This window comes from Haliotis cracherodii, unplaced genomic scaffold (genome assembly GCF_022045235.1).
Source record: "Haliotis cracherodii isolate W230 unplaced genomic scaffold, xgHalCrac1.p SCAF_1, whole genome shotgun sequence".
Taxonomy (NCBI): Eukaryota; Metazoa; Mollusca; class Gastropoda; order Lepetellida; family Haliotidae; genus Haliotis; species Haliotis cracherodii.
Genome location: NW_027266264.1, coordinates 30,888,100 through 30,904,765, shown reverse-complemented (window position 1 = coordinate 30,904,765; position 16,666 = coordinate 30,888,100). Strand labels below are relative to the sequence as shown.

General features: G+C 40.3%; 1 protein-coding gene across 1 annotated transcript in view; it reads right to left on the bottom strand.

The window, feature by feature from the left end:
- Positions 1 to 6,701: 6,701 nt before the first annotated feature.
- Positions 6,702 to 16,666, bottom strand: part of LOC139475778 (DENN domain-containing protein 3-like) — a 67,455-nt gene continuing 57,490 nt past the window's right edge. The window contains exons 23-26 of the mRNA XM_071258988.1: positions 16,115 to 16,251; positions 13,920 to 14,044; positions 9,926 to 10,048; positions 6,702 to 9,514 (exon numbers count right to left, since the gene is read on the bottom strand). Of these exons, the coding sequence (XP_071115089.1) occupies positions 9,299 to 9,514; positions 9,926 to 10,048; positions 13,920 to 14,044; positions 16,115 to 16,251 (601 nt within the window). The 3' untranslated portion in view covers positions 6,702 to 9,298. The remainder of the gene's footprint in view (positions 9,515 to 9,925; positions 10,049 to 13,919; positions 14,045 to 16,114; positions 16,252 to 16,666) is intronic.

The window sequence follows — 16,666 nt, the reverse complement described above, 5'->3', positions numbered from 1 at the left end:
TTAAAACTCTTTAAAGAAATCTTTTTGCATTATTGAGGATATTTCCCAGATGTTCTCATAATTTTCACATCCATTTTATGTACCTTTTCTCCAAATACAGATTGTCATATCTCTCCCACATTTGAATGCAATCGTTCGCCCATTGCAAGTTCATCTGCGCTTGCCAGCTACATATCACGGAGGCGGCCATCATGAAATAAACCATGCTATTTATCGCGTAGCTATCATATATATAACAATAAGACACAAAGTGTTAAAAGTTCGTAGTTTAATTTCCCTTCAAAATTACATATCACAGACAATCCTTTTAAATATACTAGCCACATAAAGAAACTGTGCACGGAGAAAATATATTCTGGATTGAAATACAACACAGCAAGAACAAAATGATGCAGACGCTGTAGCAGCTGAATGATCGGACCATAAGAAAATGTTACGATGACGTCAGAAGATCAAAATGGAGTAAGGGGTCAAACGACAAAGTCACAAAGTCAATAACGGGTATGATCACCCTGTGCGTGAATCACAGCAGTGCATCGGCGACGCATGGAGTCCACCAAATGGGCATGGAAGGCCTGGGGAATGGCCTGCCATATCCTCCTCAAATCCTGTGCCAAGTCACGGACGTTATCTGGAGGATGTGGAAGACGACGCAGACGGCGCTCCATTTCATCCCACACATGCTCTATTGGGGAGAGATCTGGAGAAATTGCAGGCCATGGCAGTAACATGACATTATTATGGTGAAGCAAATCCATTGCGACCCTAGCCGTGTGAGGACGAGCGTTGCCCAGTTGAAATGTCAATCCCGGGCCATGACGTTGCAGGAAAGGAATGACCACAGGCCTCAGAATCTGATCTCTGTAGCCAACACCGTTGAGATTGCCCTGAACCACCAAAGGGGTTCGGTGCCGTGCTGTTATCCCACCCCAAATCATCACAGAGCCACCTCCAAAACGATTCCTCGCCACAATACAGTTGCATGCATAACGTTCTCCCAAACGCCGGTAGACACGTTGGCGCCCATCACTGTGGGAAATGTTGAACCTCGATTCATCTGTAAAGACAACATTTCTCCACCATATTCGAGGTTGAAGAACATGATTTCGACACCATCTTAGACGGTTGACTCGATGACGGTGTGTCAGGATGGAATGTATGGCAGGGCGTCGTGGTCGAATCCCGTACTCACGTAAACGATTCCTGACAGTGTTGGGATGGATACGGCGCAGTCCAGGAATTGTCTGGGACGTCGTTACTGCCGTTTGGAACCTGTGTCGGAGATGTGTAACTCGAATCCATCATGCAGTCCTGTCTTGGCGTCGTTACTCGGGGACGTCCTGAACGTGGGTGGTCGGCAACGTCATTTGTGTTCTGATAACGCCTCACCAATGCCGATATCGTGTTACGATGGCATTGGAAATGTGTTGCCACCTGTTGTTGCCTCATTTCCGCTCGGATCATTCCAATGGCTTCATGACGCTGTGCAGCTGTCAATCTTGGCATGATTTGCTTGTGATATGCTTGTGTCTGAGCCTGAGAAGTTTTGAATTTTTGAATGACCACAGATCATGCTTTCCAAAGTGACAGGGAAGTTTGAGTTGCACATACTGTGTACAGCTGCACAGGATGCACGTGCAGTAACACATTGCACGTCCATAGGCCCCCATCAATGACGTCATATCGCATGGCATGTGCATGAGCGTTTGAATGTCTCCAATAATTGCTGTGTTCAAACCTATATTTCATATATGGACAGTGTGCCCTTATATCTATATTTTCTCCGTGCACAGTTTCTTTATGTGGCTAGTATAATTCAGATCAAATATCCACGAATATGTCTTTCAATACATTGTATAAAAATTTAATAAATCATGGTATTTGTATATTTAAGTTACACAAAAATATATTTAGATTTGGCATGAACATATATCATTCTGGGTGATGATGAAAGAACTTAAAATCCTTTCAGATATTGTTAACCGACCATATATCTAATTACTGGAATGAATAAAATATGTCATATTGCACATAACAAACATCATAGACACTTTTATGAGAACCAGTTAGAACATCACACTCATGATGACAGTTTTAAGAAACCGTCTGATGCAAACAGTAAATGTATATAATATAAAAACATGGAACTACTTTCTTCGTTTCTATCTTGCTGCTGCAGTCGTTACTGGTCATGACAAGGGGATTTCATGTCTTCAACCACTTTCTCAAGACGTTTTCGCTGTGCCATCTTGAAACCTAACTCGGCAATATCGTCTTTAGTTAAGTCTGCAAGTTAACTTAGCGTGATGAGCTCTTCCGCCAGCAATTTCGAGATAGAGCTATCGCTGAAACCTTGCTCTTCAAACCAGGTTTCGAAGTCGACACTCTCTTTGCACGCCATTGCTTGCGTCCTACTTTCTCTCCTGCAGGGAGAAGACTGAGCGTCATGGGTGAGGGGCAGTGACCTCGCGGTAGCAGAAGCACGTGCGGCTCGTGACCTGAGCAGCGGATCGGCTGCGTTGTGCTTACCGGGTTAAACCTGAATGAAGCTTTACTCATTATTTACCACTATAAAATCTGAAAACATGGAACTAGTTTCTTCCATATAAACATACATATGTACATAATATGAAGACAGAAGAAACTTGCATATCGGGTGAAGGCGAATATTTCAACTACAGTAAACTACGGTTTTAACGAACACGCTTATAACGAACTGACGGATATACCAAACTTACTTTTTGGTCCCGACTACTTGCTGTAGTCATGCTGTTTATGTAATTATAACGAACTACGGTTATAACGAACTTAAACTAGTAGTCCCTTTGAGTTCGTTATAACCGTAGTTTACTGTACCAGTGTATCACAATGAAATACAGTGATCCCTTGCAACGCTACCTTTGGGGTCCAAATAATCAATGAGCATTATAGACGATCAGCGGTTTAACAGAGGTGGAGTTGTAGGGGGTAGATGACCAACAGTATACATGCTCTGCCTACTAACATGATCTACCGGTATGTTGCACATTTCAGAGTTTAGAAAAGTAGTAGTTTATGATTCATAGTGTAAAAAGTGAATATGGTTTTACGCCGTTTTTAGCAATATTCCAGCAATATCACACGGGGGGGGGGGCTTCACACATTGCACTCATGTTGGGAATTGAAACCGGGTCTTCGGCGTGACGAGTGAACGCTTTAACCACTAGGCTACCTGACCGCCCCCATAGTGTAAAAAAAGATGTATCGAGTGTTATGTACTTAAAAAAAACCACATCAGCAAATTCAGGTGAACGAACACGTTTAACAAACTTGTTCAATAATAATATGAAATTTGATATAAACATCACTAGATGATGATGAAGCTCTATGTTGCAGCTCAGAGATGGTAATTGTTTAACCAGTGAACAAGCCAGACAAGTCAAGGATCATAAACAGAGAATCTGGGATTGGAACCCCTGATCATAGGATCCTTGGAATGCAAAGGGAAGCAAGTCTACACATTGAATTGCAGCACCAGCACCTCAGACCACTTAGTCTACCATGCCTGACTTCTTTCATATGGAAGTGCACTTGCATAAAATATGAAAACATATAAAACTATATTCTTACACATAAAGAAACACACATACCAGGCTGAAGATCCCTAAGAATGCAAATTGTATGAGCCTTTTTCTTTAATAGTTCAGACCAATTTTTTATCTGGTGTTACAGATCCACCAAACTGATTTTTCATTGATTTTGACAAAAAAAATAAAGTGAAAAAAAAGGCTTTAAAAAAACAGAAGAATTGGTTCTCTAGCAATGGCTTTTGAAAACAGTGTGTGGCGGGAAGTTGTTCTTTTGGGCTTGTTCAAATCAGAATGTAACCAAATAAACAGTTGTGTCCCATCAACCTGGGATTGGCCTCCCTACATAAACAAGCATACAAACTCCTATTGCTGCCATGACCATAACACGAGATACGCAGTAAAGCAGTGTGCATGTAAAGGGAAGTAACTGTGTGCTATATTGGATTGCACTGTTTTAAAGTATTATAAGCATACTAATTTATTATTTTTTTGAAAATGGAAATAAATACGAAACGTGCGAAAGACTTTGTGATCGATGCAGGCTGTGCTTGAGAACCAAGACTATTAATTATTTTAGCCAAATGATTTTCTTTTTCCAGTAATTCCCCCAAAACACAAAATATCAATCCATTTCTCAATGGAACGGACGCAACTTCTTCGTTGAATGCACAGAACAGAAAATGGCACCTACAGCTAGTCAAGGTTGGTTGTAGTTTGTGAATTTGTTGTTGGCATTTTTCGCACAGTTGTACTCAATGTTGACAAAGTGCTTAGCCCAACCGTCACAAAACAGAACAGTTTTCTGATTAATAAAGTTGTTTGTTGTTAAACCCCGCTCTCAGCAATACTCCAGCTATATGACAGCGGTCTGTAAATAATCGAGTCTGGACCAGACAATCCTATGATTGATATCATGAACATCGTACCACGCAATTGGGATGCCATGACATGCGACCAAGTCAGCAAGCCTGACCACCCGATCACGTTAGTTGTCTCTTACTACAAGCATGGCACCTTTACGGTAAGCACGGGTTGCTGAAGACCTATTCTACCGTGGATCTTCACGGGAAAACAGCTGAAATAAAGTTTACTGACACCATTGGTGATTTTAATGTTGTGGTCATACAATCACTAGCTGCTGGGTCTGATTTATGATACTAGAAATTATGCTTCTTGGGAGTTGCAAAAGATGATTTCTGTGGAGTTATCCCATAGGTCAGAAAGTAGGTAACATTTTCAAAGTTGTTTTTTTGTTCCTCCATCCAATCACTTTCACCCCAAAACTCCATAACATAAACTTTATTTTATTGATCTGAGCATTACTTTCTTCTTTTCTCTCTCCACTATAAACAAATTTGGTCCGAAGAATCCGCAATACAAGAAAAGCAAACTATCTGGCTTTCTGACACTAACAACACATGGTGCTCAGGATTTAAAGTGACATGCTAATGCCCACAAAACATTTCCTTTGATTTTGACCATAAAAACAGGAAACATCTGGCCTGCTTCACCTATGATATTCCTGATATCTTAACTATCCCATGACAGTAACACAGAAAATGTTGCAATGACTAGCATTTTTTGACAAAAATGGCGATCTTTATGCAAAATGGCAAGATTATTTTTCAGGAAAACCTCAGCAACATTACTAATTACAAAAAAACGTATTCGATGTAATAAGCGCCCTCCTCTAATAAGCGCCCACGGCGATATTTATTAATATATTGGCTAGTGAACGATCCCAATTAGCACCCCTTCCAATTGATCAATGTGCACAAGACTTATTTATTTGTGTATAATACACACTTGAGTGTTATATGCACCCTTAATTATGAGCAATTAAATTCTGGAAATATATCTGTCGTGTATAATACACACAAACTTTTCTTTTGTATCATTTTAGGCTGTCAGTATAAACCTTGAAATTAACTAAAATTTTATTCTAATAAGAGCCCCCTATTTCTAATTTTGAGAGCGCCCAGGGCACTTATTGCATTGAATACGGTATACATATTTCATGACCCTTGAAGATCTGGGTTAGAATTAGTCTTCAGAAACCCATGCTTGTTGTAATACTGTATAAGCTGGAATGCTGCTGAATATGGCATTAACAAAAAAGAAAGAAACAAAAACATATTTCACTAACAAACAAACCAACAGTTAATAACAACAACAACGCTTACCTCAGTTGCTGGATGAGTAAGTAGGAATTTACACTGTTTTTTTGTGATATATAACCATAACATTAATCAAACCCAGGCCATTGCGTGACAAGAGAACACTTTAGCCACTTGTCTATCCCACGGTCTACACTCATTCAGCCAGGTCAGACAATGCAATAGTTGTATGACATGTATTGAGCATTGAGAGCCTTCTCTCCTCCTGCATCTCCATGGAGGAATAATATTGTATTGCACTCAGTTACACTTTTTAAAGGTAGTCATCAAGTCATACATAAGGGCTGGAAGATCTAAAGTAACATGTGACTAAAATGGCACAATGAAATTTCATATTTGCACACGGTATGTACCAGTACAACATTTTGATTCTGGAAGCCATTTTGACATGAAGGAAATTGCCATGGTTTACATCTTCGACATAAGACAACATATTGATACATTAGTGATCATAAAGATGGATATGAGGAGAACTGACATTCTGACTGTTTAAACACTCTGTGAATGGATTTATGAGTAGAAAAAATATTGTGACACTTAAGAGGGCATGATAATGTAAGGCTCATTTTAGTCTGAAGCAGTGGATGGAAGGGGGGTTTGATCATGGACACCTTTAATATCAGTGAATGCATGTACATCGTTCTGACCGGAGATTGAAAGGTCCGGGGTTCGATCCCGGTTCGCGTCATACCAAAAGACGATAAAAGATGGTACTTGTTGTTACCCTGTCTGGCGCTCGGCATGAAGGGGTTAAAACAAGGACAGGTCGGCTCAGAGTCAGTATACTGTGTCTGAGCGGAGTATGTATGTTAAACTGCGGCATGGTATCTCAGTGTGCTAGCACTATAAATCGGCATCAGTCCGGACTAGTACAAGCAGCCACACAAACACACGTGCATGTCGCTATATAAGTGCAATAATCTTGGACGCGACGTTAAACCCCATTTCCCCTCACCTCACCTACAACGTTCTGACAGACAGAGGTGAGTGAGTATGGTTTTACGCCACTTTTAGTAATATTCAAACAATATCATGGCGGGGGACACCAGAAATGAGCTTCACACACTGTACCCATGTGGGGTCTGACATACAGAGGTGAGTTGATATGTTGTTTTCACGTCATCTTCAAGATTATTGCCCTTATTTAGCGAAATGCAAGCTTCTCAGGACAGACACTTTATCTACTAGACCACAGTGTCACTCCTCTGGCCTACATATAAATACAGCAGGAGTAACACGATGAAAGATGCTGCAAACATCCCCATCCATCCTCGTCACTGACATAACGACATGACTAGGGGTTCGGCAAATGCATACAATATGTGAATATTCCGCTATAACACTTTCAATACTTTAAAGTAGCATTTTGATGTGTGATCCTTAACTCATTTTTACAGTCATGAAATGCACTGTGTCACCTTTGAACTGCGATGGATGATGATTTATCAGTGTTTGATGGCACAATCAAATTAACAATTGTAAATATAGGTAATGAATGTAAATATGGACATGATCAATAAAATAACATAACCATTAACTTGAGAAAAATAACAGTACAGTTTCATGGAAACCATGGATTCAACTCATTAGCAAATGAACAAAACTTTTGATTATGAAAATAGGTCAAACAAACCCTGTTGTTGTCATCATGGTCATTTATTGTGTATATGCCTTTTTGTGTAACCCGAATTCTCACATATACAAATCCCATCAAGGATCCTACTCTGTGGTAGCAATAAACTGAAACAGACTCTAAATGTACAACATTTAATATAGTATATGCAATAATACATGCCCTAGGTGTTTGAAAATTGACAAATAGGGGTACTTATAAAAAACATTAACAATTTAAATTTGTTGTCGAGATCGAGCGATAGTGAACAAAATTAGTTCAACCATCGATGACACTAAAACTGTTTCAGTAACAGTCAGTGGGCCATTATATCATCTTCCCAAGGGAAGTGAGTTAACTGACTATAAAAGTCCAGTTTCCACCCTTGCCGAACTAGGCTGGTATTATGGAGTTAGAATTTGGCTGGACTAACGTGTCTATGCATAGTCCAATCAAAATCCTGCAACGAAATCGAAACGGGTAAGTAAACTGTCGCGCAGATTTTGGTCGATTGCAAGATTTGTTGTCAACAGATATTTTCCAAACATTTCCATGTTTTTAATAAAGGTGCTCGCGTGATTTGATGCACTTCGCGATGTAAGACCCTTCTTATCACAACATAGATCTTGATTATCAGATCGTCTTGACTGGGCGCCACTGTTTTGTTTGAAACAAATGCAAGTGATGGAATCTGATTGGTCCATAGGAGAGGCTTAGAAGGGACATAACTCGTAATAACCACTGGTGGTGCTACGATCGAGCCCAGGAATTCCAGCCAAGTTCGGCAAGGGTGGAAACTGGACTTTTAAAGTCAGTTAACTCTCTTGCCTAGTGAAGATGCAATGATATATGCCTTCTACGCCTTTTTTTAAAGAAATCTGTAATATACGCAAGAGATGCAGACTGCCATGTTCATATTCAGTCTCTGAAGGCGTTTATTATTCACATATTGTTCTTGAAGTTGGTCAAGGGGTACTTATTAGAGCAGTATAACTTTATAATTATGAAACAATGAAATATGAAGACGTTGTAGTGAGAAGTTTGCATTTTCCTCTTCAGTATCAAATTAATTGTTTAATTAAATAACATTTATGAAGTATGTTTTGGAACAATGTAAATAATGCTTCTTTTGAATGAAACACACTTCGTTGTAATCAGATTTTACAGTAAGTTTGTGTTTATGGAAAAAATTTACATTGAAATCATCCTCATTTTGGGCAAAGTCTTATATCGGTAGACATTTTAAGAAATGAGTCCCTGTTAGATAATTTTTTATTTGGAGTGTATTTCAATACATATCAAATGAGCATCTTTTCAGAGTGCTACTCTGGCTGAACTTAGATTGTTGTGAATATTTCACACACCATGTCATTTCTGAGCACGAATCATGGCATCTACACCAGAAAGGGTGCACTATCAAGGGAACATATTTGTTATGGGTGGGTTCTCTTTCGATCAGAATCAAGGTTTACCACCTTAGAAATTAAGCTGATTTGTTTAAAAAAGTTTACACAATGCTGATTTTTGATTGGCTACGGAACATACACATACTTCAGATTACACGTTCCAGATTCCAGATTCATTATTTCCATCGATCACAAAGTTTGAAAAAGGAAACAAAAAAATTGAGCAGTTTCTTTCTGGCAAAGTGACCAACTTTGACGTCGCCATTATCATTAATAGTTTCAAATCAGAAACAGAATCAACAAAGCAAATGGACAATGCTGATGTACAATTTATAAATATATGGATATCCTGAGGAATATCCAATAAATATGTCAACCATCTTAAACTGATTGCTGAACTGACAACAACAAACAAGAATTTGAACTTTCGTGTTTGCAATATTAATATAACAAAAACTTGCATCTTCAATCTGAAATACACGTATACAGGCTTTGACATCTTTTTGAAATCTGGGACATATTACAGATTACAGATTACAGATTATCAGCATAGCTGTCTGACAGCTCAAGGACTGATGGCGTCCATATTGCCACCTTGCCATCCTTGCTGCCTCCACCGCTCATGACATAACGGATGTCAGCGAGGCACAGCGAGCGCACAGCATCGTCATGGGCGCGCAGTGACTTCCACAGCTGGTGGGTGTTGGTGAGGTAGATGTAGACGGTCCCTGCCTTCGTGCCCACCCAGATCTAGAACAGGAAATTGATTCTATGAAGTATGGGTGAAAGTTGATCATTACTCACTGTACTGATGCCTCTATACTAGCATCTTCCCAAGGCAAGAGAGTTAACTGACTTTAAAAGTCCAGCTTCCACCCTTGCTGAACTAGGCCAGAATTATGGAGTTATATTTTGACTGGACCAACAAGTCTATGCATAGTCCAATCAAAATCACGTAACAATCAGATCATCTTCACAGGGTGCCACCGGAAGAGAAATGTAATCTGATTGGTCAATTGGAGGGTCATAACTCGTAACAGCCAGTGGTGGTGCTTAATCGAGCCAGACATTCCAGCCTAGTTCGAAAAGGGTGGAAACTGGACCTGTATTATCGGTTAACTCCCTTGCCTCGGGAAGATGCTACACTAGACGTATTCTTACCTTGTTGTCACACAGCAGCAGTGTACTGATGCCTCTACACTCTAGTCGTATTGTGGTGCTCTGTGAACCTGTGTGTCGATCCCACACCACCAGCATGCCTTCCCTCCGTACTCCAGCCCACACCTGCAGCAGTCAATGTTCAGTGTAGTCATGACGTGGGTTTGCTACAGGGCCCTCTCACTGAGACTAACACTCAGTTACGGCTTACAAGAAAATGCTATGCTTTGAATGTTGAAATACCACATTGCAAGATGCCACTAACTTTAATTTGACACTGAAAAAGTCTTTGTTTGTTTGTTCCATGTTGTTTAATGCCGCACTCAGCAATAGTCCAGCTATATGACGACGGCCTGTAAATAATCGAGTCTGGACCAGACAATCCAGTGATTGACATTATGAGTACAATGCACACAACTGGGATACAATGATGTGCATCAACCAAGTCAGCGAGTCTGACCACCCATTCCCGTTCGTTGCCTCTTACGACAAGCATGGGTTGCTGAAGACCTATTCTACCCCAGATCTCCAAGGATCTTTATATGTGTAAATTAGGTTGTTTGTTTGTCGTTGAACATCACAATCAGAAAAAATCCACAGCCTATAAATATAAACCAAAGATTGATATTTTGAGAAGCAATCAACCATATTATTGAGCCTGACCACTACCGTATATGTCCACAGATAAGCCAAATTTTGAGGACCAGAAAAAAGATTCTGTAGAAAGGGGTCGGCTTATCCATGAGACACACTTTCATGATAGTATTTTTCAGATCGTGATCTGTCAGAAACATCGCCTGAATGACAGTCCGATAGATTACAACTTCCCGAAAGTTTGGAAGTTGCCACGACTAGAGCCATTATTGTTATAAATTATCAATAAAGTTATTATTATACACCAATGTTGTCATTATTAAAAAAATGTTATGCATGTTACTACTTCCGATAATAAGTTTTCAATTGAATGATCAAAGTTTATCGTTCTTCATAAACTCCACAATCTTTACATGTAACAATATATGTAATCCACAGCTATAATATATAACCCACAGATGAAATCACCAATAGCTATTACGTACATTTTGCAAAGTTCATAAATTGATAGTGAACAAGTATCTAGATCTGGTCAGTTGCCTCCTACAACAAGCATATACTGCTTAGGACCTGTTCTAACCCAGAATCCCAGCAGCGTTAATCTGGAGGTAACACGTCAAAAATGACATGAATATCAACACTGAAAATACTCTATGTGGTGTTTTTTCAATGTTATATGACAAAGATAAACATAAAGTCTCGCAAAGATAATAAATGATGTGGGTTGGGTTGAAAAAAAATGTCCCAAGGCAAAGTATGAACATGATGAAGCTAAATATCCTCAAACAATAGTTAAAGCGTTCGCTTGTCATGCTGAAGACCAGGGCTCGATTCCCTACATGGGTACAATGTGTGAAGCCCATTTCTGGCGTCCCTTGTCGTAATGTTACTGAAATATTGCTAAAAGAGGTATAAAACCATACCCACTCACTCACTCCTTAAACTTATATCACAAAAAAAAAATGCACAAATTAGTATAGCAACTCTCTTAGCATGTTGGCCTAGTCACATACTTTAAATACTTCTCTGCATTTTGTAACCTATAATTGTACATACCATTATTTCAAAAATCCCACTGACATTGATTGAGAAAGATGTACTTTTAAACAAGAAAACAGTGTTATCACTATCCCCCACCATTGAGCACATTATGATTTTGTTGTTTACATACTGTAAATCTTGAAATTAAATGCGAAAATGCAAGTGGTCTTTGTTTGCATTATTGAAACTTCACATTTATGTCTAAAAAATGACTAACAACAATAAGACGGTCTCACTGCACACTTTGGATAGCGGAAATACCAACTTGAATATAAACGCAAACATGGTTTATTGAGCAGCAGTTATAACAAGTACATAACAACGTCATTCAAAGAATAGGAATTATACAATAAGAATATGTATCATTCCACTGGGGATGGGTAGGGGGAGTCACATTGATGTTGGGTCACATTTTGGTTTGGTGTCAGCAGTCGTATTAATTTGGGGATGCTATAATTTCAAGATTTACAGTAGTTGTAAACTAAAAATAGAGTCCTATATAATTATCTTTAAGAGATATAGACACTGGGGTGGCTTTATGTCATGAGGAGATCTGTCTTGATAAGTATCTCTTAGATAAGCTTGCAAAGTTTCACTCCTTAGTAGTTTCTGAGAAAACTTGTCCCCATTGCTGTCAATATGCACTAAGTACACTGATCAAGGGCCATAAGCCCATTACTATGTACAAAAAAATAATTTACGGCAGTTGTTTGTATAACAGACACTGTGCAATAAGTTGGAAAGCACGGAGCAAGGGCTCACAATAATTTAAAGAACCAATTTTTGAACTCAGTCTTGACAAGAATCTTAGAAAAGCATGCAAACTTTCATTCATGTAAATTCAGTAGTTCCTGAGAAAACTTGTCCACATTGCAGGCACTATGCATTAAACTAAACTGCATGGAGCAAGGGCCATAAATATTTACGGCACCAAATATGAGTGAGTGAGTGAGTTGGGTTTAACACTTCCTTTAACAGTATTCCAGTTATATCAGCTTAATGTGGGAGGAAAGCCCGAAGTGATGCAGGTCTTAGATGTTTACCACTTCGGGGAAACCCACGAGCACAAGTATGGTGCTGACAAACCTAGAAACATAATCGGGGCGAACCGGGATTCCAACCCACAATCATAGGTTTCTGGCGTGCCCAAGGGACGCAACTCTGCACAGCAAATCGCAGCGCCTTAGACGACTGAGCCACCCGTGTCCCCTCAACAAATATAAACAATGATGATCGAAGCCTTAGGCACCAAATTTCAGATTCATTTAAGATCATGACCAGTAGCATCAGTGTGTAAGATTTCATGTCTCAACTTGAAACGTTTTGGTGAAAATTTGGCACCTTTGAGAAGGTGACGGATGGAAGGACGGACGGAAGGAGGGTCACACGGACAAATTCCTTTCCTATATCCCCTGCCCCACTTCATGGCGGGGGATAATGATATAACTACTGACTAATATTCCATATGTATCACAGGGAGCTGTAAATGATACAGTCTGGCAAGACAAACCAGTGATTAACAGCATGATGAGACAAAAACAGCCAGGACATTTGTCTGAACACCTATCACAGTTCAATAAGTGCATTACTAGAGCCAGCACAGTACTGTTTGAATTTGTGTATGATTATCATTTGTGTAAAGACCACTGACAAGACAAGGTCCAGTGACAAGACAAGGTCCAGTGACAAGACAAGGGCCAGTGACAAGACAAGGTCCAGTGACAAGACAAGGGCCAGTGACAAGACAAGGTCCAGTGACAAGACAAGGCCCACTGACAAAACAAGGTCTAGTGACAAGACAAGGTCCAGTGACAAGACAAGGGCCAGTGACAAGACAAGGTCCAGTGACAAGACAAGGTCCAGTGACAAAACAAGGTCTAGTGACAAGACAAGGTCCAGTGACAAGACAAGGTCCAGTGACAAGACAAGGTCCAGTGACAAGACAAGGGCCAGTGACAAGACAAGGTCTAGTGACAAGACAAGGTCCAGTGACAAGACAAGGCCCACTGACAAAACAAGGTCTAGTGACAAGACAAGGCCCAGTGACAAGACAAGGGCCAGTGACAAGACAAGGGCCAGTGACAAGACAAGGTCCAGTGACAAGACAAGGTCCAGTGACAAGACAAGGTCTAGGAGAAAGGTCTGTTCCAGAATATGCTCAAAATAAAATATTTGATACCCCCCACGAACACCCCCCCTAAAATGGTTCGGCCTCTCCCTTCAGAGAAAAAAATTGTCTTGAAGTACTCAAATATATGAAAAAATATTCTGTTTCACTAAAAATTCCCAGACCCCCCTGCATGATAAATGTTCCTGAAGAGAACTGGCTGGGATGAAAGATGCTCGATGAATGCATGATTACCTCCTGATCTGTGATAGCAAAACAATCAAGGTCCACATTTCGCCCATGTCCATCGCTGCTCTGGACACGGAAACTGTCGAGTTCTTCTCCATTCTGATTCAGAACGACAATTCTCTTCCATGTTCCTGTTGAAAAAGTTGGAAAACACTTGCATTTCACTAATTATCTACAGGAAATGGAGCTTACATGTCTCACTGGAAGAATTTTTGACCTGATGAATCTCTATTCACATAAGTCTCCTACCCAGAGGTGAGGTGAAATGGGGTTTAACGTTGCGTTCAAGATTATTGAACTTATATAGTGACGTGCATGCCCGCGTGTGTGTATGGCTGCTTGTACTAGTGCTAGCCCACTGAGATACCATGCTGCAGTTTCACATGAATACCCCATTCAGACACAGTATACTGTCTCTGAGTCGACCAGTCCTTGTTTTACATCCATAATACCTAGCGCCAGGCATGGTAACAACAAGCACCATCTGTTAAGGTCTTTTGGTATGATGTGGCCGGGTATCGAACGTGGGCACTCTACCACCAGACCGAGGAGGCAGTCTCTCCTACCCAGCATCGCTTGAGATCAACCTATTACCATGATGACCTCTGCCACAAGCCAGCAACATGACAATTCGGTACATCTTGCACAGTTCATTGATCTTGCGTACAGAAACGCATGCATTAAATGACAAAACTCAAATGTATTAAAACAGCAGGCATAAATACCCAATGAAGCTTTTTCAGCATGTGTACAACGGGGCTAATTTCCAAAACACAATTATGAGCTAATTTACTTTATGAGTCAAGCCTATTTATTTAGAACAGTTATATACATCTAAAACATTATTTCATATTTTTTTAAATCTTAAAATGTTCACTAATTTTGGGAAAAACACAATAGAGTGATGAATGGATGAGTGACAAAATATTGGTTACCCAATGAAAAATGTGATAACCCAAGGACGTATATATATATACGTCTTTGGATAACCCAATTAAAATAAAAGCCCTAGAGTAAAAACTCAAATGCTCAAAAGGTTATCTGGAGTCCTGACTGTCATGCTCATCAATGTCATTGTTATAGTAGCATATATTAAAAAGTACGCAAATCCATCTGTAAATCACATTGACATGCTTCCACCAGACGGGACTGCTCAGATTTTAGAATTATATCAGTTGTTAAAAATAAAGAGCAATCTCATTCAAATCAGATCTTAGTCAGACCTACCTTGCCCGAACTTTGACCGACCAATGGAATGACCAATCAGAAGGCAGCTTTCTCGTGCTTTACAGCACTAATTTCAAATTGGCGACTACACTTCAAAACATATTTTGACAAATTCTTGATTTCAGATTTGAAACCTGAACAAAAGAACATCCTGGAATGTCTAGATTGTATGGATTCAGTCTTTAAGCCCGTAACTATCAATCAGAGTTAAAGTTTTCGAGGTTGTATGATTAGAAATCTCATTCCGACTGTCACTTTCATAATCTGGTAAGCGATGCTCTGATTGGTCGGATGAAAGGTAGTTCTGACGTGACCCCTAATGGGATGTCCTCAGATCTTTGTTTAGAGGTAGCGAGAACTGAGGTCTGATTTTAATGAGATTGCAATAAAGAGAAAAGTCTGATAACTTGACATGCTTGCATGCAGGCAGTGGTTTAATGGCAAGTCATCCCTGTGCTGGAGTGTGGCAGCTGGTACAAACTAGGGCTGGGACGAGTCCAAATTTACTACCTGGGTACCCACCCCCTCTTACCCGACCCTACCTGGGTACCAACTGTCGTTCTCAAGAGATACAAAGTGTCTGATTGGGAAATTCTTTTTACCTCAGCACTTGCAAAACATATTTAGATACATGTATTAAATGATCTGGTCATGCATACACTGAAGTTGACTTAAGGTATATCTTTATTCAACCATATGAAAAGTCAGAAGGAATGGGTGCATAGTCAGAAAGAAATGCGACCATTTGTGACTATAGTAACCATAGAATTTTTGTCATTAAACTATATATCACATAACTAGCCACGGGTCCGGGTAGTCCTGTGGTGCCCGGGGCCTTCTCAGTACCCACCCGACCCGGGTACCCGAGTTACCCGTCCAAGCCCTAGTACAAACCAAGACTTGTTCAAGAATAGACACTCAGTGCTGTCAGTGTTTTGCGGGGTGCAGTCCCTGATGGTAATGCTCTCTCTTACCACACCACAGCTGGTCCCCGATGATCTTCAGAGACCTGAGGCTGGTGATGTTGTTCAGTTGAAACTTCTTCAGCAGTGTCAGTGTCTGGATCTCCCATATTACGATCAAACCACACACACTGGCTGAGTGGGCATGTCTGAAATACAAGCACAGACTCATGCAGTGCCGTACCGTGACATGCAGTAGGTGGGTGGGTGGGTGGTGAACGGATAGTGAATGGTGGGTAGAAGAGTGGATTCATTGGTGGTCAATGATAAATGGATAGGTGGGTGAATGGGTAGATTGGTGAATGGGTAGATGGGTGAATGGGTAGATGGGTGAATGGGTGGGCGGGTGAATGATTGCTGAATGAGTGTCAGCATGTAGAGTGAGTGGGTAGTTGAGCCCTGGATTGTGTAGCTGTGCCCTGGATTGTGTAGTTGAGCCCTGGATTGTGTAGCTGTGCCCTGGATAGAGTAGTTGAACCCTGGATTGTGTAGCTGAGCCCTGGATTGTGTAGTTGAGCCCTGGATTGTGTAGCTGAGCCCTGGATTGTGAAGCTGTGCCCTGGA